The sequence below is a fragment of the Agelaius phoeniceus genome, chromosome 3 (assembly GCF_051311805.1).
Source record: "Agelaius phoeniceus isolate bAgePho1 chromosome 3, bAgePho1.hap1, whole genome shotgun sequence".
NCBI classification, from domain to species: domain Eukaryota; kingdom Metazoa; phylum Chordata; class Aves; order Passeriformes; family Icteridae; genus Agelaius; species Agelaius phoeniceus.
In genome coordinates this window covers 111,407,310-111,433,629 of record NC_135267.1, presented here as the reverse complement: position 1 = coordinate 111,433,629, position 26,320 = coordinate 111,407,310, and the positions used below count along the sequence as shown (strand labels likewise).

General features: G+C 52.8%; 3 protein-coding genes across 9 annotated transcripts in view; 1 reads left to right on the top strand and 2 right to left on the bottom strand.

Annotated features, from left to right (window-relative positions):
• Positions 1-13,142, top strand: part of RALGAPA2 (Ral GTPase activating protein catalytic subunit alpha 2) — a 92,306-nt gene extending 79,164 nt beyond the window's left edge. For all 4 annotated transcript variants that reach the window (XM_054629321.2, XM_077176176.1, XM_077176175.1 and 1 more), the window contains 3 exons: positions 3,366-3,487; positions 10,754-10,792; positions 13,046-13,142. In XM_054629321.2, the coding sequence (XP_054485296.2) occupies positions 3,366-3,487; positions 10,754-10,758 (127 nt within the window). In that variant the 3' untranslated portion in view covers positions 10,759-10,792; positions 13,046-13,142. The remainder of the gene's footprint in view (positions 1-3,365; positions 3,488-10,753; positions 10,793-13,045) is intronic.
• A 4,719-nt stretch (positions 13,143-17,861) lies between these two features.
• The window catches only part of CFAP61 (cilia and flagella associated protein 61), a 91,079-nt gene continuing 82,620 nt past the window's right edge, over positions 17,862-26,320 (bottom strand). For 3 of the 4 annotated variants that reach the window (XM_054629417.2, XM_077176179.1, XM_077176178.1), the window contains 2 exons: positions 25,460-25,595; positions 17,862-18,092 (listed from right to left, as the gene is read on the bottom strand). In XM_054629417.2, coding sequence (XP_054485392.2) covers positions 18,010-18,092; positions 25,460-25,595 — 219 coding nt within the window. In that variant the 3' untranslated portion in view covers positions 17,862-18,009. The remainder of the gene's footprint in view (positions 18,093-25,459; positions 25,596-26,320) is intronic. The other variant, XM_077176177.1, reaches the window with a different exon arrangement.
• INSM1 (INSM transcriptional repressor 1) lies at positions 21,788-23,982 on the bottom strand. The gene is given in 2 exon segments (XM_054629418.2): positions 21,788-23,922; positions 23,925-23,982. Coding segments are annotated over 2 exon segments (1,437 nt in total). The 5' UTR covers positions 23,968-23,982; the 3' UTR covers positions 21,788-22,528.

Genomic DNA, 26,320 nt, shown 5'->3' with positions numbered 1-26,320 from the left:
TCATACAAAATGAAAAAAAAACCAAACCTGTTTGTGTCTGTCTAAAAGATTTTGCTCTGGAGTTTTGCCTTGGCAGAAGCAAAATGTAAAATAATGAAGCCATGGAGGGGTGGGTCAAATTGCCGTACATATTAAAAGAGGAGCTTTTGATCAGCTTCTTTGAGGGTCTGGTATAACTCCATTTATCTGCAGATCTCAGGGGACGCCCCCAGCCCCCAGATAATGGGGGACTTAGTTAATCAGGGCAGCCAGCTGTCCAGCTTTCCACCGGGGTAGGGTTCAAGCTCACAGCCCATCCTCTGCACCCAGGCCTGCTGCAGCAGTGGATTTGTGTGTTCCCTGCAGCGCTCCAGCCCTGGGGCTGCTCTAGGAAAGCCAGCCAGGCACTTGGGGCTCCCTCCCAGCTCTGCTCAGAGCTGGGGGGCTGCTGATCCATGGTTGCATTTGAAAAGCAGTAGTTTGTGTGGCACTTGATCTAAATTCTGCTTGGTGTTGGGGGCACCTTGGTGACAGAGCTTGCAGTAGAGCTGTGACACAAAGGTCAGGTTAAAGAGGTTCAGAGTGAGGTTCTGATGTTTGTAACTCAGTGATATTTTGTGGTTGGCTCTTAGGCTGAAGGCACAGCACATTTCTGTGGGGCAGCCCTGACAGAAGTATTGCTCCAGAGATTTTCAGGATAGACTCATTCCTACAGGGCAATAAATAGGAAATCTTGTGATGCTTTTTTTACAGGACGGAGGTGTTTTCCAGAGGGTTTTTTTACAGCTTGTTCACGATGCCTCCACATTCAAATTCCTAAACTTCAGTAAAATTTCAGTTGACTCTTTTTAATGAATCCCAACTGTTCTCCCAAATGTGCGTGGGACAGATATAGCAGGGAGTTTAATTTCACTTTGCTGCAGTCGCTTACCTCCCTTTTGATTAAGCTGTGAGCACAAACAAGCACGGGCACCCCGCTCGCTGCCCGTATGGCAGGAGCTGCCGTGCTCCCGCTGCTCCAGGGAGCCCAGGAGGGCTCGGGGAGCGCCAAGCCAAGGTGCCTGGTGGGTGGAGCTGGGGTGTGTGCAGGAGAGGCCTCGCTGCACTGGGGGTATCTGCACCCACTGCTTCTGGCTTTTCAGCCTGCAGGAGAGGCGCTAAGCTGGGGTCTTCCTTGCGTGCCTCCAAAGCGCCGGTGGATCTGCGGGGCTCTCCCCATCTTGGAGTGCTCCTCCTCAGCTGCCTCTCCCGTAGCTGCTCAGCTGTTTGTCCGGGCGGTTTTTCCCAGTCTTTTGTGTGGTGAGCAGCATCCTCCAGCTCATCAATAGCATTTTACCAGGTGCAGAGCAAACCTGGGCAGTGTTTCCGTGCAGCATTTATCCGAAGCGGGCAGCCCCCGTGTGAGCTGTGCCGAGCCGTTCAGGACCCAGCAGGGCATTATCAGGCAGAGCCTTTTCCCGGCTGGGGCCGCGCGATGAATCGAGCGCGCTGCTGGCCGGCCCGCAGGCTCAGGTGGCCGCTGTCCCCCGGTGTCGCCGAGCCCTTTCAGCGATTTGTCACGGCCGGCTCCGCTCCCGTTGCGGCAGCACGTGCCAGCTCCATGTCACAGGGGCTGCTGCCAGACGGGCGCGCAGCCCCCGACACCCCCGGCCAGCGCCCGCCCGGCCGGCAGCAACGCGCTCCGCACGGCCCTGGCAACAGCCCAGCGCCGAGGAATCAGCATCTCCATAATGAGGAGTGAATGGCATCCATCAGTCCCTTTAGAATTGGGCCCAGGCGTGTGCCTCCTCTCCGAGGAAGTTTGGCAGCCTATTCATTAACAAGAGTCATCAGGAGTTCAGCCCATAAAGGGGAGGCAGCCCCGCACGCTGCGGGCTGGCGCTGTCAGGAATGCGTTCTCTCCCCGGCTTCGGGCAAGGCAGGAAAACTGAGCAAATAACGCTGTCAGCAGGTGCAAACGCTGAAATGCTGGCTATTGATTTTCTTTATTTAGGCTTCCACGGGAAGTTTATAAGAAGATTTATCACATATCAATCGTCCTCTGCGAGCGTTAAATGCAAAATTCTTCCTTTCTTTCTCTTCCCTTTGTTGCCACCACGCCTGCAGGAACTCGCCGTGCAATGAGAAAGTGCTTTGCTTATTCCCTTCGAGGTCAACACTAGACCACTGTCTCCTGGCTTTAAGCACTGCTTTTCTCTGATTTTTTTTTTAATAGTGTTTCAGAGTGGTTTTGTTAATGTACTGCAAGTCACAAATGGCACTTCAATATTAATTAGTAATGCTTTTCAATTCTAAATACCCTCACCTGCATTCTGTTGTCACTGGTGTTATTCTCCTGCTCCTAATTTCTAAATTCAGCTTGGCCTTTGCTCCCACCGAACAGCCTTGCGGAGCTCGAGTGCATTTCCCCATAACAGAAACACAATGAGGCGCTGAAAACTTTTGTTTTCACTGAGGAAACGGAGAATGAGATGTCATCCTGGCTCCTGCGAGCCCTAATTCATAAAGTCATACATGAGGCTCTCCAGCCCATTGTAGGTTTGTCCCAGGCGTTATCCTGTTATTGGAAGTGTATGATTCACCTTCTGAGCAGACAGAAGCTGCACACAAAAGGGGAAGATTTGCTTTCTCCGCTGTGAAAGGCTGCCGCAAGCAGGGGTCCTATTAAGACAGCTGGAAAGTTGCTTCAGCTTGTTACGCTTGTAAGTTTTATTGGTGACTGGTTTTTGATTACACATTTGAATGCTGTGTGTTCCAGGTTGCCGAGTTTTAATTAAAAGGCAATAGTCTCGATGTTAGCTCGCTTTGTTGTCTGCATTATTCAGGCCATAATGCATGCAAGTTGTGGGCTGGGTTTGTCCACTGTGCATCATTTATTTGGGATACATAAGGTTGCACCTTCTAGCACCTGCCCTAAATACAACCGTCACGCTTTTGGAATTGGTTTATTGTGCTTAATTTCTTCCAAGAAGTCCAGTGATCAAATGAATGTGGGGGGAGGGGGGGGTGTATTCCTCTGTCCTGTACCTTTTTTTCTCCAATCTAGTTACTTTTCTGGTCATTGGAACAGGAATATTGAGTGCCAGGAGCTTCCCATAGTGCCACAGCCTGTCTGTGATGGTGGGTTTTGATCTGGGGCTTTGCTCCTGTACTTGGCAGCTCCCAGGTCACAGCTTCTTAGTCAGGAAGAGGTGTTATCCTGAATTTCCAGCCCTGAACGTATCCCCTCCTTGTTGCTCCCATCCAGAACCGTTGGGCAGTTCTAGTCTGGTTCCCTGCCCGTTCCAGCCCGGTCAGTGTGGACATGGGGCTGGGGGCTGGTGCTCGGGGATGCCGTGGGACAGCCTTGAGCTCTGCACACACCTTTCCTTAACGGGGCGTCGCAGCTACGAGGAGAGAGCTCTGTACCTCGAAGCCATCATCCAGAACCATAAAGAAGTGATGACGTTTGAGGATTTCGCCGCTCAGGTCTTCTCTCCCTCTCCCAGCTACTCCCTCGGCGGAACTGGTGAGTTCTGTGCATTAGTCTTCTCTGTAGCCCAAAGAAGCACTTGAGCAGCAGATGTACACCTGTTTTTTGTAGATAAATGCTTGCAAATTTAAGGCGACTATTCTTCCTCTGAATCAACTAATGAATATCAAAAGGAATTATGACATTCATTTTAATTTGTTTTGCATCAGAGCTATTCACACTGCTCCTTTCTTCAGCTATCCTGTTAACCTCCAACTCCAGCAAGGTTAATGAACTTTCTCGCAGTGATGGGCTCGGGCTCATTCAGGGCTCCGGGTTCTTGCTGAGCTGGGAATATGTTGTTCAAAAGTGAGGCCTGAATCGGGGCTCACTTATCAGAAATAGTTCCTCACAGGGGAAGCTGCTGTTAATGCTAAATGGGGATTATGCTGCTGAGCTACCAGGGTCAGGGATTAATGCACAAGAAGCGCAGGATCGGGGTGCTGTTAGGGAATCGCAGCGGCGTGCGGGATGCAGGCATGGAGCGCGCTGCAGGCTGCCCTGCAGCACCTGGCCTGGAGCCTCTGCAGGGTTTGCTGTGGGGGTGTGGGGGTGTGAGGGGGGTGTATGGTGTCTGTGTGTGTGTGTGTGTGCATGCACATCGGTGCTCATCAGTCATCTGCCTGCTGAGAGGTGACAGCAGTGTGCTGAACTCGGGGAATTTACTCCTCATGTGCCTTGTGGAGGGTTAGGTTAGTGTGCAGTCACAATTGCTGTCCAGCTGGTTTGATTAAGTTTAAGTGAACCTCTCCTGAAAGGGAGCTTTGGCTCTGAAATGCCACATTTCTACTGCCTTCAAAATGTGTTTTTTTCCAGCATCCAGAATGTATCTGGTCACCATGTGCTGGACTCTCTAACAAAGATTCCTTAATCTGTCGTTGACACTCCTAGGGTGACACTGGCACTTTCTCATCATTCCCTGCTTCTCTTTTGGATTGCTGAATAGATTACTTCCAACCTGTATAAACGTTGCAGGACATCTGCTCTATTTCTCTTTAGCCTGACTTGTTAGCAGATATCTTCCATCTAAACTGAAACACTGAAGGAAGAAATTAAATTTGCTCACATAAATCACTTAGGAATAAAACCAGCCGTGCAGCATTGTCTGGCGTTGCTGGCTCCAATCCTGGCGTGCTTGGAGCTTTGTGAGGAGATAAGAGGCCTGTGCTGGCCGGGCAGTGGTGGCCAGGAGCAGCAGGCAGAAGGCTTTGGAGATAAGCACTGGCAGGAGGGGGGAGGAAGCCGGGGCCATTTACATAATCGCACCTCTTCGTCCTGGAGAGGCGTCAGGGAACATGGGATGGATCTATTGATCTCTGCTGAACTGGAATACTAAACAACGCTAGGAAAGCTTATAACTTAAAGCTTTGATTAATGTTTCCTACATTAAAAAGTAGAACAGCTGTGCATTAAATTCTTTTATACACTCTGCCAAAAGTCTGAGACAAAAAAATCACCCGTTTCAATAGGAGCGCGGGCGCGTGCCCAGGGCTGGTTGTTAGCACTTGAATCATTTATCTGTGGACGTATCAGCAAATAGAAATGTAGATATAGTGATCTGGTTTTGCTCTGTGCATAGCTGTGATTCATTTTCATGTTGTTCTTAGCACATGGTGTTGTGTCACATGTGGTTTGACAGGGCAGACCTCTCCGCAGCCCCACTTTCTGAGGGATAAGTTGTGTATGCCAAAAAAAAAATAGTAGCTGTACTCCAGTGGCTGAGGATTTCAGAACACTGTTAAATCAGGAGTACCCGGGTATGATTTCATTATTTTAATTGCTTTTAAGTGCAAAGCCTCCCCCAGTCAGGTCCCAATTTTCAGACTTCTGAACCTTGGAATTAATTTCCCGCTCATGAACTGGAGGCCAGCCATGACTTCTGGTGTCAGAATCTCCGCTTCAGAGAGTCTCCTCACATTACCTGCTGATTCTCCTGCATATTTAGTCAGTGATGAGCAGGGGCAGTGTCAGCTGTGGCCATGGGGATGTGTTTTCCATCAGATGCCCCTCAGCAGTCAGCAGGGAGGCTGGATGCAGTCCCGGCAGCTCCGCTGTTCCCCAGCCAGGCCTGCTTCAGGCATAGATCCACCTGTCCTGCACCTGCAGGAATCACCTGTCTGCCACTTGGGAATACAGGAGACATTTTTCTATTCTGAAACAGAAAAAAGGAGTCAGGGAGCAGTTAATCAAAAGAAGCACTTTTCTCTGAAGGAGTGGTCAGGCACTGGCACAGGCTGCCCAGGGAGGCACTGGGTTCCCCGTATTTGGAAGTGTTCAGGAGGTGTCAGGAGATGATCTCAGGGTCATAATGGTGGTACTGGGTTGGCCACTGGACTTGTTGATCTCTTCCAGCCTTGATGATTCTGTGGGATGCATGGAGCTGGCACAGGTGGCAGTACAAGCCAGCTGGTACTGCTGATTCTGCTGAGCATAAACTGTTCAGGTAAATTTAAGATTAATTCTCATCTGACCTGATTCTTGTAATGCCCTTCAGGTGTGATGCTGTCAGTGCTGCAAATGCATGTGTGCAGCAGAGAAGGGTCAGGGAGTAAGGGTGCTGCTTATCACAGTGCAGTGTTCTCAGGAGTTACCCCCGCGTAGGGAGAAGTCAAACACAGCTCTCAGTGACATACTGGGGTATTGCTGACTATGAGATACTCTTGGAAGTGGATGTTTTTGTGTTTTCTGATGCTGCCTCTGGGGATGCATCCCCAGACTCACATGGGATGTGGTTTTCCTGCCCTGGCTTAGTCTCCCTGTCACCAGTCTTGCAGGTGCTGCATTTTCTGCATGGAAATTGTCCAGTTGATGTCTTTTGCTGTTTTGAGGAGCAGAGCCTTAAACTCCCTGTATGGATTACAGATAGCCCTGATACCTTCAGCGTTGAAAGTGCAGCTTCATAGGCAGAATGGCCATCCCCAAACTCATGCAGGGGATGTGCAGATTAGGAACAAAAGCTGGGAATACGGCCCTTTGTTGTTAAACTGGTGCATTACATGCTGTATTTTAATTAGGCAGGGTTTGAGAGGCAGCCCAGGAAATCCTCCATAATCCAACACTATTGAATTATTCTCATTCTTTCCCTCTGCAGATTTCTCTCCTTTTAGTGGACAGGCTTTAAGCTGCTGCTCTTGCTCTCTCAGCCAAAACCAGAAATAATTATCGAACAAAATACGTGTGTTCTGTAAAAAAATTGGTGAAGCTGAAGTGGGCAGAGCAGCACCTCGACTTCATCTGCCTCTGTGGCTCCTTGGGGCTTTGGTCTGTTTTAGTGTAAGATCAGCAGCCAGAAGCATGGTGTTAACCTTTGGAAGTATATTCCAGGAGAACTCTGCAGTCATAGCTTTCCCCCACAAGGATCCTGTCCGAGGGAGTTGTGCTGGCCAGGGCAGGTTCCTGCGTCCCAGGGACCCCCCTAGCGGAGCGCTGCCGGCGCCTCAGGGGTTAATGGGAACGGGCACACTTGACTGCTGAGAGGACTGATCTAATCACTGCCATATCCAAGTGCATCTGTTCACCATGAGGTCATTCTTGTGCATGCTAATGACTTGGAAAATAAAGCACAATGCTCAGCGTTATCAGGGAGGATATAGTGTAAATCTTGGCTTTTTTAGTTGCTAATGGGTAGTGTGGAATGGGCAGAGAAAGCATCTTGGATTCTCCAGCTTAATGTTTTTAAAGAATCCTTTTCAGTAGATCATCAGAAGAACTGTGCTGGAAAACTTGGACATGTGGTATCTGTTGATAAATGGATTCTTAAATGAATATTATGGCATTGCCCAAGCGCAACACTTGAGTCGAGGAACTATTGAGGTTTTCAGCATTCCCTGGTTTTAAAGCCCTGGGAGCTGTGCCTGCTGATTTACATAAAACCGAGATTTTGCAGCCTTTTTGTTGCAAAGGTGACACATGCTTTCCTTTTGTCTCTGGACTTTTACATGCATAAAGTTCTTGTAGAAAATATTTGAATGCACAGCAAACAAGATCTGGCTTATTTTAAACCACTTTTTGTTCAGTGCTGAGCTTTATCTTTCCCACTTTAAAGCAAAAGGATTACTTGAATTGGACATGCAGATTTAAAATAGATTTTTGAGAGAAACAAAACCAAACCCAGAGTAATTCTTGTTTCAAACAGGACTGATGCTTTTTGTAACAGTAATTGAGCTAAGGATTCATTTTGCTTTAGCTTGGTTTTTCTGGGGTTTTTATACTACTTTAGGGTTTTTGTTATTTTGTCTTTTTCCTTGAAGCTCTGTAGGGTGTTTTGTCAGATCTGTGTCCGTGTTCTGTGTGTGTATATATATATATATATATATATGTGTATGTATGTATGTATGTAGTATTTTTGCCTGTTTTCCTGGGAATTTTAAAAGCAGACACATCTGAAACTGAGTAGCTGTGTCCTGGTATCAGAGCACGTGCAGTGTGTGCCAGGGGTTGGGTTTAATCCGTGTGTCAGCATTGCCTGAAACTGAACAATTTGTTTCTAATATATGGGATTTAGGAAATTCCTGACTGTCCTGGTTACTGGCAGAACAGGGAATTGCTGCTAGCATGGAGCATGGGTGAGGTCTGCTGGGTGTGGTGCTCAGCAGGTGGGGTGGGACACTGTGCAGCTGCCATGGTGGTGCAGGTTGTCCAGGCAGTGAACAAAGAGGAAAAGCTGAGGGAAGTGGAGCAGAGGAGCCAGGACAGTTATCACAAGAGGCAGGACTCAAGGGCTTTCTGTTCTTCCTCCTTTCCTGTGAGGACTATTCAGGATGAGGCACGGGAACCTGTCTGGCTTCCCCATCTGTTTAATCCAGGTAGTTCCTCATCCTCAGCAGAGTGGAGCCTGCCACAGCTGGGCTGCCCTTGGGAAGTTCCTGCAGTGCACCAGCAGATGTGGGAGCTGCTCCTTGCCTTTGTGCTCTTGCTTATCAGTGCTCTGCCCATCATTTTCCTGCCCTTTTGGCAAGGCTGCTGCCTTAGTGTCCCCATGAGGGTCAGGAATGGTCTGGCATTAAGCAGGGCAGGGTCACAGGTACCACAAAGTGCTGGGGGCAGCAGCTCTGTCCCCCTCCAGCTCCCAGGCTGATTGATGCAGTGTATGCCCAGGAGCCCAGATCCCTGCAGAGCCCTAAGGAAGTGGCTGCCTGCCCAGTGTGCTGGGGCTGTCCCTTGTGCCCCCACTGAGGGTGGACAGTCCAAACCTGTCCCTCGAGGCTGGGCAGGTGCTGGGACTGCTGCCCCCTCAAGCCTGATGTTCCCCTCGGGATCTCCAACAGTGCAGGGGGGTGTGAGAGCCACATCAGGGTTCTCAGCCTGGCCCCCTGCCTTTTCCGTGTAATTAATTGGCTCAGAGGGTGCTCCCCCAGCTTCGCTCTCCAGGAGAGGAGGTGCTGAGGGAGGGTTTATCCTAGCAATCAGTGCTGGGATGGGAAGAAATATGAGCTTGATGGGCCGTCTCTTCTGCCCAGTGACAGCTCCAGCTGCTCGAGCTGTCAGCTCGAAGAAGGCTCCAGGCAATGTGGTCCATTTGCATTTTCCCTCTGCACTGAGGCTCTGGCAGAGACCTGCAGCAGAGGCAGGGCAGAAACGGGGCAGAGCTGTCCTGCAGCCTTGTGCTGAGGGCTTGGGCTGCCCACATAACACCCACATTACCCTCAGCACTTGGGGTCCCCCTGCCTGAGGCTGAGCCTTGCAAAACTAATCAGCAGCTGCTCCAACTTGAGAGTAATTAAACTTCAATGTGTACATTTCAGGCTTATTTCCGAGGTGCTCAAACCATGGAGGCCCACAGTGGTGCCAGGCACTCCCACCTGAGCTGGGAGCTGTGGGTGCTGTTTTAAGGTCCATTTTGCCCCAATTATTAACCTGTAGTGTCAGATTCTCTTTACTGTGTCACTTACAGCTTTCTAGGGCACTGGAGGAAGTGTGTGGCTTTGATTAACCCGGCTTCAGTTACCCATGGGTTTTTCTACACAGGCTCAGGATGCTGCTTACAGTGTACTTGGAGCCTGTCTTTGGGAGTTGGAAGCAGGAACACTGTGCAGATTTACGACAACAATTCTCTCTGGAATTTTATTACCTTTGCATTTACTAGGAAAGAAAACAAAGATTTCCACAGACCTGTCCTGGCTGAAAGGTTAATAGGGGGCTGGAACAGTTCACAGCCCATGTGAAAACTTCATAGTTCTTCCCAAGTACCAAGTTCTTCTCAAGTTCTTCTCAAGTACCAATCAAGTACAAAATCTTCATCATCCTTACAAGTCATGGTCTTACCCACCCTTGCTTTCAGGGGTGTTCAGCTGCTTCATGAGCAGCAGATAAAATGCCATTCCTAGAGCTCATGCCCTGGGGAAGGAACCAGGTTTATTCTATGGACTGCATTTAAGGTGCAATATACCATGTCTCTCTGGCTTCCTGCAATGTAACCTTGCATTGAAAGTGCCATCATCTATATTTTAATTCAGTTTTTAATCCCTCCTGCAAGAAATGTATTTTAAAAGCTTAATGCTCTCTAAGCAGCCTCAGCTGTGAGAGGCCCTCCACTGTGTGTGTGTGTGTGTGTGTGTGTGTGTGTGTGTGTGTCTTGTCTGAGTGCAGGTGTGTGACTGCTCATGGACAGGTTTTATGCATTCAAGGACTTCCTCTTCTGGCACAGGATCACTCTGCTCCTCACTTCTACAGCCACTTTTAACCTGGCTATAGCATCACAGACATTTAGGTCTCCATGAAGCCTCAAATTTTAGCCAGTTTCAAATGGTGTGACCAGCTACAGTGCTGGACGTGGAGCTGAGGCATGAAGGAGCTGCACACCACCATCCCACAGCAGCAGCTTTGACAGAAGATGAAGCACAATGAATATTCATTCCAATCTTTGCCAACATTCCCTCCCTTGGCTGTTTAAGTCCTCAGACCCCAGGAGAAAGTGGCATGGGTGTGTTTTTCTGCAGGTCCCTGAGGGTAGCTCCCCTTCCTGCCTTTAGCAGGTGTGCTGTGTCAAGTTGATGCAAACACAGCAGTCACAGGGTGCTGGTCCTTCACTGACATGGTTTTGTTCCCCCCTTTGGTCCTGCACTGACATGGTTTTGTTCCCCCATTTTAGTCCTTCACTGATATGGTTTTGTTCCCCCATTTTGGTCCTTCACTGACATGGTTTTGTTCCCCCCTTTGGTCCTGCACTGACATGGTTTTGTTCCCCCATTTTGGTCCTTCACTGATATGGTTTTGTTCCCCCCTTTGGTCCTGCACTGACATGGTTTTGTTCTCTCCCTTTAGATTAGAGTGTTAATGCTCTCGGTACAGTAACAGCCACAGGTAAGAGCTTCCCGCAGGCCCCTCTGCTGCTGCTGCAGTTCATCAGTAACAGCTCTCCTTGCCCTCCTCCTCCCTTGCTGCCTCTGCTCCATGCTCAGCTCTATCTCCTGTGCTCCATGCTCAGCTCACACCTCCTCTGCTCTGCCTCCCATGCTCTGTGTTCACCTCGTACCTCCCAAACTCTGCATGCAGTTCTGCCTCCTCTGCTCTGCACTCGCCTCCTGCGCTCCGCACGTGGTTCTGCCTCTAGGGTGCAGTTCTGCCTCCTACAAACAACACAATAATGCCTCCTGTACATTAATGCCCACAATATGTGTACAGTAATGCCTCCCACGATCTATGAACAGTACAGACTCTGTACGTGCCAGGTAATGCGTCCTGTGATCCACACGCGCTAATACATCCCGCGATACGCGCCTGGTAATTATTTTTTACTTCTAAGCTGCTTCAGCTTGTCCATTTGGAGAAAACTATTATTTTGACCATCTGCCATTCTGCCTCACTGCAGGAATGTCAAGCACAACACCTCCCTCGAAGCCCTTCCCTCCCCCACGCTTTTCTCCCTAGCCAATAGCACCACAGGTTTTGTTTTAATCCAAAGTTGACAGCTCTCCATTTTTCACAGAAAATGCCTTTACAGGCTAAGTCACACTTTCCACCTTTTTAAAATGTGCTATTTCCCCTCAGTCACTTTTCTCAAAGAACCAATCTGGTAAGTAAGGGCTGTCTTTGAGATGCAAACGCAGGGCTGCAGGCAGGCTGAGGGGGTTCACACTTCGGGCTGTGCTGCTGCTGTTCCACTCCTGCTTTCAGTCACTCAAACACCCAGAGCTGCTCAAGCAGAAGCACAGGTTACACCTCACCTTGGAAGTGCAGCCCAGAGCCAGGCTGAGTCTTTGTCCTCTGACAGCAGCTGAGGGCTCATCCTGCTGCCACACTGACCTGTGGCCATGTACCCATCTGTCCTGCAAGCACAGTGCCCTGCTCACCTGTACCTGAGGACCAGCTCAGCCATGGGCACCTTCACCCAAGGCCCTGCTGCGTTTTGGGGCATTTTGTGCACGTTTGAGATTTACCTGGGCTAGGAAGGTGAAGGGAGCAATGAAGAGCTGTGGTCTGGCCAGGCACAGCTGAGAATGGAGTCAGTTGTTGCACTGGAAGTAGGTCTATGTTTCAAAACACAACCATCCCTCTGGAGGTTCAGAGAGAGTGCCAATGGTGCCAGCCTTCAGAGAGGTTCAGAACATTCCTGTGTGCTCCCTTTCTGGCTCCAAGGCTGCTCCTCCCTACTACCTGTAATAAAAAACTTGTGTTTACACTTCGGGAGAGAATTGCAACGTGGTTTAAAAAATACTGTTTCCTTAGGGAGCTGATGAAACCTGTTCCCCCTGGGAAATGCCTTGGGACAGGCCAAGCCTTCAGGAGCAGGGCAGGGTGTGTCCCTCACAGAAGCTGCACCTGGGTTTGTTCATTAGCGTCTCATTTAATGACCATGTGCTCACCTGTTCCCCCTCAGCCAGCCTGGGCAGGCCTGGCCTCCAGGGAATAACCAACAGGTGACTCCACTCAACAACAAAGCATAACCTCCCAATACCCAGAGCCCCCCAAGACCCTTCCCCAGTGGTGACCATAAGCACCAGTAACAGGGGTACCTGTTATGTAGTGGAAGAAATTGTGATTCTTTAGGATTTTTCCAGAGGTTGAGGCACCTTCCTTAGGTCAATTCTGAGTGGAGAATTCTGTGCCAGCCCTCACGCTGGGAATGCTCGTTTCCAGCTCTCTGTAACAGGCCAAACACACAAGAACAGTTTAATGACACACAGCAAAAAACAGTTTTGTATCACCCACACAGAACTATTTTATGTTGGAATTTCAAGGCAGCAGGACAGGACCTTCCCACCTCCCTCCCACGGGGCTGTTGGGGCTCTGAGAGCCATCGGGGGCTGCAGGGGCCGAGCAGACCAAAAGGGGGTGATGCAGGGGGGCTCAGTGCTCACCTAGACACCCATGGCCTCTCAGGGCTTCTCACTTCTGGGAGCTGGCAAAAAGCAATCCCTGGTTTCTCTGGAAGTGCAGCATGGCAGTTCTTCAGCTGCCTACAGCAAATTCCTCCTCTGGAGGTCAAGTTCACCTGAGTGACCCCATGAGAGGCTGGGAAGAGGCCAGGGGAGGGGCTGTGCTGTGCCATGTGGTTATTCTGAGGACTCAGCTGTTTTTCCTGACTGGGTTTTCCTTGCCTGCTCTGTTTTCCAGGCTGCCTCACCACAAGTGCAAGCGCTGACCTCGCTGACACCGCTGGCGTCGAGCTGGTGGAGCTGCCCTTGCTGCCTCCAGGAGCAGGGTCTCTGGGAAGCTCTGCCAGCACCCTCAGCAAGGTGTCCACCTGAGGTGTCCACCTGAGACCCTGGACAACAAAGCTGTGGCTGGGGTAGCCCACAGCACCTGAGCACAGATCAGAATGGGCAGTCTGGGTGAATATGTCTTGAAGGGGCAGGGTGAGGGGTTTGCTCTGTGAAATGGCCCTTCCCCAGTCTGGTCAGACATGGCTGGGGATTGGATGTCACCTGTGTCCCCATCACCACTGCACTGGCACCAGGTGAGCAAGGGTCCCAAGCCCCTGGGTGCAGGTGCTGCAGCCAGAGGTGAACCAGCACTGAAACTAGTTATTTAATGTACCCTTAGAGCATTGCTTTTGTCATTCCAGGCAGCACTGACCTGTGCATTAGGGAGTTTCTCCTAAAGAGAGGTTTTCCTGTGACTGGCCAGGTAGCAGAGGTTCCCTGCTGGAGCACAGGTGGATGAGGGAGGAGCTCTCCAGTTGGTGCTGTCCCACTGTGGGAGTGCTCTGGCCTTTCTGTGCTGTGTGCAATGGCTCTGCACTGGAACTGCTCCCTAGAGAAACAAAAATAAGCAAATCCCTTTTAGAAGAACAAAAGCCACACTCCTGCCATGACCCCTTCCCAGCACAGTGTGAACAACTGGGTAACCTCCTCACCTTGTCTCCAGCCAGAGTACAACACAGCTGAAGGCTTCTGAGGACTTGGGGTGTCCTCCTGGCACCTGCTGTAGTGAGCAGAGCTTCTGTTGGCAGTAGCTGATCTGTTTTGGTTTACACGTGTCATAGGCTGATGGGGTGAAAATTGTTATCGTTCAATCCCAGGTATTTTAAAGCAACAGAAATCTGAGATCCAGCAGCCACAGAGCCCTGTCCTGATGCTGCTTGATTGCTCCTGGGCACACACACACACACGCACACCTCCCAACAGAATGGGAGCTGCTTTAAGCAAAGGGATTGCATTTTTTGGGAAATGTGCCGTTGGGCCCCCATCTGTTTTTGCACTTACACTTGGTGTTACAGCCATCTGTCTGTCTGACCATCTGAGTGCCAGCACCTGGCCAGAGGCCACCCTGTGCCTGTGGGGCACATTCCAGCCATGGCCAGTGATGCCAGTGTGCTCTGTGCCTGAGGGGCAGCAACTCAGCCTTGGTGACAGGAACTCACCTGGTGCAGCAGCTGGAAGGAGCCTCTGTCACTGAGGGCTTGAACAACTGGTTTGATTTTCTGCCTCAACCCACAGTTGGGTTTTGCTTTCTGTTGATTTTCTGTCAGTGAAGGAACCTAGAAAATAAAACATGTATTTTAATTTATTTTACATTCAGGGCCGGACAGGCAAGGCTGTCTGGCACTTAGTTATCCAATAGCTGGTCTGAAACAATTTCAAAGGCATCCTTCTGAGTAAGGAGCCCTTTCTCCTTAGAGCAATATGTACCTCTACTTCAGGGAAGAATTAAGACATCAATGAAAATCATGTTTTCCTGATGTCAAAAAACTATTAATTTGTATAAACTCCGCTGTGGTTTTGCACCCTGAACTGGATGACAAAGCCACTCTGTTACCCCTCACAAAATGAACAAATCTTTGCTCACAATAAATTTTCTCCCCAGAGCAATAAAAGGCAGTACCTGTGTGGTGTGTGTGGCGGCGGGTGGCAAGTGCTGGGGCTGGAACTTGACGACACTGGTGGTGCTGCTGCGGTGCCATGGGTGTGCAGGGCTGGCTCCCAGGGACAGGGACAGTCCCTGCTGGACGTGGGTTCTGTCCCTCTCTGCAGGAACAGCTGCCAGGTGTGGAGCAGGCAGTGGTGCTCCCAGACCGGAGGGCTCTTGAGGAGTTCACGCTGTGACTGGCACAGGGGCACCCACGCTCGTGCCCTGCAGACCCCACATGGCAGCAGTGCCCTGCTGCCAGCCCAGCCCTGCCCATGGTGCCAAGCACAGAAACAGACTTTTGGGGTCCCCAGAAGCCGCTGTCCATAACCTGCTTCCCTGCAATGTCTCATGGCCCAACTAAAACCAGTAAGTTTTTAGTGGTGATTTTGTACTCTACAGTGACATTCCTTAAGCAAATGAAGGGGGCTGCACTCAGCCATAACAATGTCTGAAAAGACAAAGGAAATCTCCCTCTGCTGAAGAGCCACAGCAAAGTCCACTCCTAAATTGCTTTCAGGTGCTCTAAGCAGAAATGGAGAGTGAATCCAGCTAGCCCCAGATAAAGCTCCCTTTGCAGAAGTAACTGCACACACTAACGAGCTGTTGGGAACCCAGCTCCCACCCACCTGTCCCGAGGAGGATCCCAGGCCCAGCACCACCACCCTCGAGGGAGTGGAGAGCAGGCTGGGCTGGCTGCTCTGTGCACTCAGGGCTGTGCTGGCAGCACTCTGAGCCAGATGTGCCCCTCACCAGGACTGGCACCCTGGCAGCAGCCAGAGCAGGGCAGGCTCTGGCTGGAGGGCATATGGCTCTGCACAGCCTGGCACTGGCACCCAGGGGGCTGGGGGCACTGGGGACACAGGCAGGACACAGCCACAGCCAAGGGCTACAGTGGCACTGGCAGAGCCAGCCCAACATGGGCCAGGAACATGGGCCCAAGGCACCCCCAGCTCCGCACCGATGACAGCAGCTGCAAAAATGGCATTAAAATAATCTACTAAATTAAATAATATATGGACTAGATTATACTTACCATGGAGTCCCAGAATGGACTGTGTTGGAAAGGAGCTTCAGTTCATCTCATTCCACCCTTACCATGGGCAGGGACACTTCCCACTATGCCAGGTTGCTCCAAGCCCTGTCCAAGCTGCCTTGGAACACTTCCAGGCATGGGGCAGCCACAGCTTCTCTGGGCAACCTGTGTCAGGGCCACCCCAACCTCACAGCCAAGAATTTCCTCCCAATATCCCCTCTAGTTATACCTTCCTCCAGCTTTAGAAGGATGCCTAACATTTTTTACAAACATTTGTATAGGTATTATCTTATTCCTACCCCTATTAAGAAGCTCTCTTTAACTATAGAAAATATATTAGGGATCTCACCCTATGTTCTACATATTGTATGCTACAGTATCTCAAAATATAAATCTAATATTTGATGTTATGCATGTCTTTATGCTTCTGTTAGCTTGGGTATATGTTATAAATACACACAGATACAATATATATATTATTACATTAAGGAAAATATATGCAATCTGTCATCTATAATTGAGGTATAATACAAGATATAGAATGTGATATGCATTATATATTATACAATATATCATATATGCATATATTTTATACTATTAATACGTAGTAATAATAATAGTAATCATAATAATAATAGTAATAATTTTATCCTATTATTACCTGCTAATATAGTCAATAAATATTGACTATAAAGGTAATAATCTTATTCAAAATTTGGTTTAGGTTACCTATATACAACATATTACCTTTACATTATACATGTGTGTCTACATATGCACACATCCCTGGGATATATTTCAGCTGATATTTCACATATCATTGACAAAAACTACATTTCATTGCTAACTGTAATACTGTGTGCAAATACATGCAGTATACTTTTCTTTAAAATGTATATAAGAAAATCATATAAATCATATCAGCAATGTATGGATTCTATATAACATGATATAATGAACATGTAATATTTGGCACATTTATGATGTGCATCATGGAGTATTCAGTGCACTGTATAGATACAATAGCAGTATTTCAGACCACGATTGACATGTATATATAGTGGATATGCCAGGTGTGCACACCTACACCCTGTCCTCCACAGCACACAAATCCTGGCTGCAGAGCTGACAAAACCTCCTGTCAGACCAGAGTGTTTCATTACATCAACATTGGTAATGTATCAGTAATTATGTATAATGCATAGATGATATTATTTACTGTAGATAATATATTTAATATGCATTGTCTAAGTGGCAATATATAACAGACATATATTAGTATCTAATATAATATAATATAATATAATATAATATAATATATGCTTTGATATAATACATGTAATGTATTATTACATTTATATATATTATAATATATTATTACATGTAATATATTATTATATTACCTATTATTATTACCTATTACATTACCTGTGTTATTACCTACATATTCTGAAGTTTACTTATATAAATCTATATTGAGTATACTACTATAAAAGGAAAATATTTTTTACACTTATTTTATCACAGAATCCTAGAATAGTTTGGGTTGGAAAGGCATAATAAAGCTCATCTAGTTCTACCCTTACCATGGGCAGGGACACCTTCCACTATCCCAGGTTGCTCCAAGCCCCATCCAACTTGGCCTTGGACACTTCCAAGGAGCCAGGAGCAAATGCAAAATATAATTTATTCTATAATAAATTCTGATTTTCTTGTGTGTGTGTGTGTAACTAAACCAAAACCTCCCAGCTCAGACACCCCCAACTGTATATAATTTTCCTCACATTTGTCATTGAACTGGTAATTCACTATAGGTAATTGAACTGGTAATTCACTATATGTAATTTCCCTCTAAAAACTGTACAAATGAGCCAATAAGAACCGTGGTCCCATACCCTGAGAAAGCAGAACCTGTTTTAACCTGCAGCTGAGCCATGCTCCTTTGCTCTGGTTAAATCCTCCCTGTCACTCACCTTCCCCATTCCCCGAGGAAGGCTGAAAAGCCTCAGCAGAGCGCTACAGCACAAGAGCCAGGCAGGAACAGGCTGGGCTGTGCATGCCCTCGCCTTCAGAGCTGCGAGGGGGCTTTATTAGAGCTTAAAAACAGTGCTTCTTTTTTAAGAGGAACAGGTGGTTTAACTGGGCCTGGCCGCTGCAAATAATGTCCCAATTACCGTGTCGGGAGGCTGCGCTCCTAGGAGGGCTCCTGTGCCGGTGTGGGGCTCCTGCTGCTGCCACTGTGCCCATCTTTGCCCAGCTTCAGTCCCTGGCTGCCTGCTGAGGAGAAAACAGCATGGTCACAACAGCACTGGGGGCAGCCCAGCCCTTGGATCCAAGGTAAGAACCTTGGTAAGAACCAAGCCTGGCAGTGTCCGGGGTGGAGCTGGTGCCACAGGACAGCCCACGCTTGGCATGTCCCATCTCCATGATTAATGTTGCCAGAGGCAGACCTTTGTTATGTGGACTGTAAATGACATTTTATTTAAACCATTTATAGCCCTAATGAGGCTTCTTACCTGCATGGAAGGATCTGGGTGTTTAATGCCATTTGCAAGGATGCACCTGCAAACCCAGATCCTTCACCAAGGGAAGATGCCTGGATGCTTCAGGGAACTGCTGACCCACCCAGCCTAAAACACCACAACCCAGCACTCCTGACCTGGGAGCAATGGGGCAGGAGGTGTGTTGGCACCAGCACCCCACAGCACCCTGTAGCACCCTGCAGGCATGCTACACCCCAGAGAAACACCTGTGACTCCATGAGCCATTTCCCAGCTCATCAACAGCAATACCTTTTTTTAAAGAGGCTTGTGTTGTTGAGGAAGAGTGAAATCCAAGGCAAAAGCCAATGTTTGTCCTGTTTCCAGACTTACCCCAATCCCATGGATAACTCCCAGCTGCCCACCCCAGAAACAGACCAGGAGGTGCTGGGCAGGGCCCCCCAAAACCCTGAACTGTGCCCAGCTGTGTTTCCCAGTGAGTGCATCCAGCAAGGCAGCTGACAGATGCCTTACTGCACTGATGGCTACGAGGGACAGTGGTGTGGGTACCAAAACTTGTAAAAACCTTCCCTGGGGACAAGCATCCTCCAGAGAGTCTTCCCCTGTGGGCAGGAGCAAGAGCAGGGCAAGAGCAGCCTGCCCCAGCTCCCCAGCAGCTCTGAGCCCATGGGGCAGGGATGGTGTCCATGCTATATTTCTCAGGACCCTGCAGGTTCCTCTATCCAATCTCCCAGCTCCTTTCCCTGTGCTCACAGCACTCGGTCCCAGACCACACATTTGGCTCTCAGCGTGCTCAGAGAGGAGGAAGGCTCCAGCACAGCAGGAAAACCCCTCTGCCTGAATGCACAGAGCATGAGCAACCTCTGCACCAGCTGCCTCCACTGCGTCATATTTGGGGCAGGATCAGTGTTTTCCATGGTGCCCAAACCTGTTCCTGCTGGATGCACTGAGAGCCATCAGCAATTGATTTGTTAGCTGACGGCAGGAGGCTTTGTTTGCGCAGCGCTGACTGGCCGTGCTGCCAGGTGGCCGGAACATGGCACCCACCAGGCAACACCTGCATTCCCAGGGTCTGTACTGAGAGCACTCTGGGTTCAGACACACTGCTCAGCCCCTGGGACAGCCACCAAGCCACAGTGGCCTTGGACCTTCACAGACACACAGCAGGAGACAGAGGCCCAGTGCTGGGGGCCTGGGCAGTGGGACAGTGCAAGGCAGGAACTGGCGAGGGGCAAAGACAGATCCATCCCCAAAATACTGTCCAAAGGATACTGGTGTGAGTGGGAGGCTTTGTAACCTGTCATGGCAGTGCAATGCCCTTCACTGCCCGGTGGCACGAGATGCAAAACACAGTGCTGATGGCTCCCTGCAAAACCTCTCGGGCTGGGGCTCACCCTCGTCACAAGGAACCTCTCCAGAAACTCCTCAGGCCATCGGGGCTCACCCCACAAGGAACCTCTTCAGAAACCCCTCAGACAGTCAGGGCTCAGCCTCACAAGGACACAGCAGTGCAGATGAGGGGATAAAGGCTGCAGACACAAAGGCACAGCAGCTCTGTCCAGGTTGCTGCAGATGTCAAAAGCAAATTACGTCCCTTTAACAGGATGTTTGTGAACAGAGCCATTTCCAGCATACTCTGCTGTCACCTCTCCTCACTCCTCCCCAACACAGGAGTCTCCACTAACCACCCTTTCTGCTCAGCAGGAGATGCAACACATCAGTGCCATAGGTTACCCAAACAGTTCAAAAAACCTGGGGAATTCTGGCCCTCAGAAATTTCAGCTGATTCTTATCAGGAGAGACATGGATTTATCTGACTATCAGGAAATGGACAGCGGTATGAGGCTGTCAGTTTGTGGCCTGCTGCTGCCACAGGCTTTGAGCACGGATTTCAGCAGGGACACTGCTGTGACAGTGTGGATGGAGCCATTAGGCTTCTCTGGAGGATGTGCTGGGCATGGTCTGGAAATGGTGTCCAGTGGCCTGAGAGGACAGCCATGTGTGTTGGCAAAGTCCCCTCGGGGAGCAGAGAGCCCGCTCCATGGACAGCTGCAACACCGTCTGCACCAGCCCAGGATCTGGGGCTTTCCAAGGCCAGGGAAGCCAGGAAAGGCAAAGCTGCACCTCTTGCCAGGCAGGCTTTGCTGCCTGCATCTCTCTGGCTGTGCTCTTTTCCAGTGTATTGATTTACAGCTAAAACCACAGCATTGCCTAGGTCTGAAGTCAGCCCTGGTACTACCAAGTCAGTTTCCTAGGAATCAAGACAACAGGAGCATACCCATACACTGGTACTGTTCAGCCTGACTGAACAAAAAAAAAAAACCCAAAAAACAAAACAAAACAAACCACCAAAAACCAAGAAAACCCCAAACAAATCTTTCTCTACAAGCTTTGCTTTATCATAAAATACTCAGCCAGTTCCTGGAAACTTTCCTCCAGGAAGCTCCACCACCTGTCTTTCCCACAGTGAATCAGGGTTAGGAGTCTTTAGGTGAGAGATGGCAGAAACAGGCTGGAAACCTCTTCCAGGGAACCAAAGCCCCAAAGCATTGCTACTCCAAGACAGAGCAGCCCCTATGCCCACACCAAGCCCTCACAGCCCCCTGGCCCTTCACACACAACAGTTTGGGAGCAGGAATTTACTCCTGGGGCTGGCCAAGCAGACCTGCATGCCGTGAAGTTGGTTCTGTACCTGCTCCTGCTGGCAAAGGGGGAGATCCTATAGGTGCAAACAACACCTGTCTGCGAGAGGGGTTTCACAAACCCAGCATGCACCTTCCCCACTTACACAGATTTTACAACAATTCTGACCAAACCCGTCAAGATTCCCACATCCAAACACAAGCTCTGGAGATAGATCTATCCGCATAGATATGTATTTATCTATACATACAATTATCAAATGCTGCTGCTGCAGGGCACAAAGGACCAGGCAGGAGCTGGCTCCAGCCCTGCCAAGAAGCAGAGAAACGCCTGGCCTTCCTTGCACCAGCTCCACAGCTCATGGCCAAAGCAGGGTGATGCTGTCCTGCCGAGCCCCACGCCTCAGCACTGAGCACACGCAGGGATTTCTACAAGTTCTCCACTTACAGGTGCTGCCTCTCCTCGAGCTTTCCCTGCAACACCTTCCAGGGAAGGCACCTAGCAGCTCTCCCCAGCAGCAGAGCACAGGGCAGGCTGTGCCCAAAGGCGGCCAGAGAGCAGGGGCAGGGCTGGGGCTCCAGCCCACGGCCAGGGGACCCCTTTGCTCAGAGGGCAGCCTTCCCCCAGAGCAGCCACGCTGCACCCTGCTCTTCTCCTCCCTTTAATTCCTTTTTAATTAATCTCATCAAACGGCGCAGAGCAGGCTGGTGCCTATGGAGGCACCCTGCCAGCTGCAGTGCAGAGCCGGGTGCCAGCCCCCTCCACCCCATCCTCCCCGAGCCCCCAGGGCCAGCCCGGCAGGGAGAAGCAGGAGGGGTGGGGGCATGCTTGAATTTGAAAATATTTTATTCGAATAGTAAATAATTATACAGTTGAAACAGTTCTATCGAAGCACTCTATAAATAGCTAACAGTTAAGAAAATAATGTGTGTAGAAAAAGAGATTGCATCTAAAAGTAAGAGCTGTTGGTTGCACGGGATAAAATGGTTAAGATCATGTGTTATTCTAGGTATAAAAGTTAAAACCTTTTTAGCAGATCCCTTAAGAAAAAAAGATCTTCTAAAACGCACAGTGAAATGGCAGGTGGGGAGACAAAAAAGCGCATTAGAATATCTGCAATCAAATAATATCAATCTTCATAATTAATATAAATAAATAACGAATAAATAACATAATTACTCAAACCAACATATACAGATAGACAACTCATGAGCTACCTTAGAAAGGGCAAACGAACAGAAACAGAAAGTTGGCATGTCACAGTTAAGGCAGTTTCTACAGCATTTTCTGGAGACCATCAACAGCAGAGTCAAGGCATTTGTGGCTACACTAAAGGAAACGCTTGTTTCTCTCAAGCAGTTTGATCTGTTCACATCGATAAAAAACAGAGCAAAGGAACAAAATTAAAAAAAAATTAAAATAACAAAAAAGAAAAAAGAAAAAAAGAAGAGAGAGACCCCGGGAAGGTAAGTGTAAAGCCAGATTCCAGCAGGTCACAAGCCGTATTAAAGCTAATCGTGTGGCGGCCCCGGGGGAGCAGCGCGGGGCGGCGGGGAAGGCACGGGCGGCTCAGCAGGCAGGGCGCAGCGGCACCTGGAGCAAGATGACCTGCCGGTTCTCCGAGGGGTGGCACTTGTTGATGTGCCGGGTGAGGCCGGGAGAGCTGTAGAAGGTGGCCGGGCAGTACTTGCAGGGGAAGACCTGGGCGGCGTGCAGGAGGCGCAGGTGCCGCTCCTGGCTGCTCTTGCTGGGGAAGGTCTCCCCGCAGACGGGGCAGAGGCGGCACTCGGCGGCAGGCAGCTCCTCGGCGCTGGGCTCCGGGGCCGGTGCGGGTACCGGGGCTGCCGTGGATGCCGGTGCAGCGTGCCCCAACAGGTGCTTGCGCAGGTAGGCTTGCCGGCGGAACCGCTTGGCGCAGCGGGGACACTCGAAGAGCCCCTCCTCGGAGCCCGCCTCCGAGGCTCCGCCGGGGCTCGGTGTGTCCCGCTCGCTGCCGCTGCCACCGCTCGCCTCCTTCGGTGTCTCCTCCGCCGGGGCCGTGCCCGGGCCCGCGGCCGGTGCCCGGCCCGCCTCGGGGCCGCTCTTGGTGGCGGGCGGACGCGGTTTGTGCCAGCGGCGGTGGGAGGCGAGGTTGGCGGGGCAGGAGAAGACCTTGTCGCACTCGGGGCAGCGGTACTCCACCCGGACGATGCGGGAGCAGCGGTGCTGCGCCAGCGCGAAGGGGTCCCCGTACTCCTCCTTGCAGAGCTGGCAGATGAACTCGCCCAGCGGACGGGCGCAGCCGCCCCGCGCCTTGGCCGGCACCTCCACCGGGCCCTCCTTGATGCGCAGCCCCAGCACGGGCGAGGTGGTCACTTCGTCCTCGAAGGTCAGCTTGCGGATCGCCTTCGTCTTCTTGCCCGACGGGGCCTTCTGCCGCCCGGGTTCGGAGGCACCCGGCGGGCGCTTGGCGGGCAGCGGGCGGCCCGAGGCAGGCGGCGCGGCCGGGGCGGGCGGCGCGGGGACTCCGCCGGGGCCGGGGTGGGCGGCGGGCGGCTCGGCGTGGCCGGCAGCGGCCCAGAGCTTGAGGTCAGCCGGGGCGAAGAGGATCGGGTCCATGGTGCCGGGCACGGCCGGCGCGGGGAAGGACTCGGCTGAGACGGGCGAGCCCAGGCTGAAGCCGCGCTCCAGGTACTTGTCCCTGCTGACGGGCCGCGTGGGGCTGTACAGCGCCTGCACGGCGGCATCGGGCGTCCCGAACGGCACCGGCGGCGGCGAGTCCCGCGGCAGGGGCGGCGGAGCGGCGGGGCAGGCGGGCGGCTGGGCGGCGCCGGAGGGGAGCGGCGGGCCGGCGGCGGCTTCGCGGCAGCAGCGCGCCCGGTAGGACACGGGGGTGGGCCGCCGGCTGCGCTTCACCAGGAAGCCCCGGGGCATCTTCGCGCCGGCTCCGGGCCGGCGGCGGCCACGACGGAGGCTGCTAGCTCTGCCCGCGGCGCGGCCGCCGCCGCCTTTAAGCGGGCCGGGGCCATTGTTCGGGCCGGCGGCGGCGGGACGGGCCAATCAGCGGCGGCGGCGGCGGCGCGGCCGCACCTGAGCCCGGACCGGCACACGCCCGGCCCCGCCCCCGCCCGCCCGGCACGCGCGGCCTTTGTGTGCCGCCCCCCGCGCCGGCAGCGGGGCCGGCACCGGGTGGTGCTCTCGGGCTGCCCGCCAGCCCGGGCCGCGCCGCCGGCGAGCTCGGCACGGAGCACCGTCCGCTCCCGGCGGGCCGACTGTTTGCGGGGGCGGCCGGCACCGGGGCGCGGGGAGAGGGGAGTTCGGCGCAGCACGAGGCGAAAGTGGCGCTTGTGGCGGCGGCGGCGGCACAGAGGGGAGCGGGGCTGCCCGCCGGGGGTGCTGCCCAGCGGCGGCAGCAGGTGGCCAGCGACGGGTCTGCCCGAGCGGGAGGAATAACGAACGGGTCACCAGGGCCCGGCCGAGCCGGCAACCCTGCGAACGGAACAACTCCGCGCTGCTGCGGGGTCGGGGCAGGCGGAGCCACAGCCCCGGCCCGCTGGTAACCGAACCTGTTACTCTGACCCTAACGGGTCAGGCCCGGTTCCCGGTACACACAGGGACAGGGACGGCGACGGCGGCGCTCGGTTTCAGCCCGAACCGCTGCGCGTCGGGTACGAGGTGCGACGGGGAACGGGCTGAGGGTCCCCGCTCCCTGCGCTCGGTGCCTAAGCAAAGACGCCCGAAGCCCCCGAGGATGCGGCAGGTGCAGCCGTGGCGGGGAGAGCCCCGGGCCGCGGCCCCGCTCCCGCAGCCCTTTGTCCGCGGCGGCGCGGGGCTGCGCGCGGGGGGTCGCGGGGCCGCCCCGCAGGTGGCGGGACCGGGGGATGGGGGGGGGGGGGGGAGCGGAGCCGCCGCCAGGCCGGGGGCGCGTGCGGGCAGCGCCCTCCCCCCGCCCCCCGCCGGGCCCTTTGTGGGGGGCGCGGGGCACGCGGGCGGCACGCGAGCGAGCGGGGCCCCCCCGCGCGCGCCTTTGTGCGCGTCATTAGCATAAAGCTGCGCGACCCTCGGCACAAAGGGCGGCGGGCGGGGGGGCGCGGGGGCCGCCGCTCCCCCGGACACCCCCCCGGCGGGCCGGGACAGGCGGCGGGGCAGGGAGGGAGGGAGGGGGGGGGTTCGAGGGGCCGCCCCCGCCCGCCCGGGTGGGACAGGCGTGCGGCGCGGCGGGGCGGGGCGGGGCGGGCGGCCCGCGGCGCATTAGCATACAGCTGCGGCCCCGCGGGCACGCGCCGCCGCCGCCTCCCCGCCGGGGCTGCGAACCGAGACTCCCCTTCACCGACGGGGCTGCGCACCGACAGCTCCCTTCACCGACGGGGCTGCGCGCCGAGACCCCCCCATCACTGCCGGGGCTGCGTGCTGAGATTCCCCCCTGCGCACCGAGACCCCCATCACTGCCAAGGCTGCGCACCGAGACCCCCCTGCCCACCGCGGGGACTGCGCACCGAGACCCCGTTGCCTCTCTCCTACCTGCGGGCGGGAGCAGTCTGTAGGCATCGGTCGGGGCGTACATGGGCAGCTGGGCGCGGTGGTGGCGCAGGTAGCGCAGGACGGGTTCCCGAAGTGATGGCCGGCCGGGTTTCAGCCTAGGCTGCTGCCCGGGCACCTGCAGGACAGAGCTGTCAGACAGACAGACAAACGGGATTCGGGGCACACTCCGGAGACACGGAGCATGGCAGCGGGGTCCCAAAACATGTCGGGGCTAGGATACAGGCAGCAGTGGGGTATGGAGTGGGGCTCACACTGAGTACACCCTGGGACCGGTGGTGCTCGACTGTTTGTTCACCTCTCCCTCACAAATACCCAGCCACAGGTGCAAGGGTTGTGTGGAGCAAACCCGTGTGGAAGCCCTGTCAGGGGTTTCGCCAGAGGAATTCCACACTTCCCCCTTCACTCCCGCCCTCCCTCCAAGCCCTATATTTACTGTGGCTTTTAACGGAGCCTCAGCACGGCCCAGCTGCAGCCAGAGCACCAGGCCATTATTCCTGACGGAGCACAAGCGCTGCTCCGGTAGCTCTGGCACGGCACGTGTGCCCAGGGCGTGCGGCAGGCAGCATCCAGCAGCTGATGGAGGTGCAGCCCCCAGCCCTGCCATCTGCATGTTTGCATCGCCGGGGCTGCGCACGCCGCCACAAACACATGGCTGCGATCCCCGAGGGGTAAACATGGCCCGTGCCAGCGGCCCTGCCAGAGCCCCGCGCTGCCAGGGCAGCCTCGGGTGACAATTTCAACACAGGCTAAATGCACAGCCCGTCCCCAGAACAGAACTGGCTTTTCTGTGTCTGTGCAGTTAGTGCTTCCATTAGCAAGTATTTCTGTAAATTTTATCTC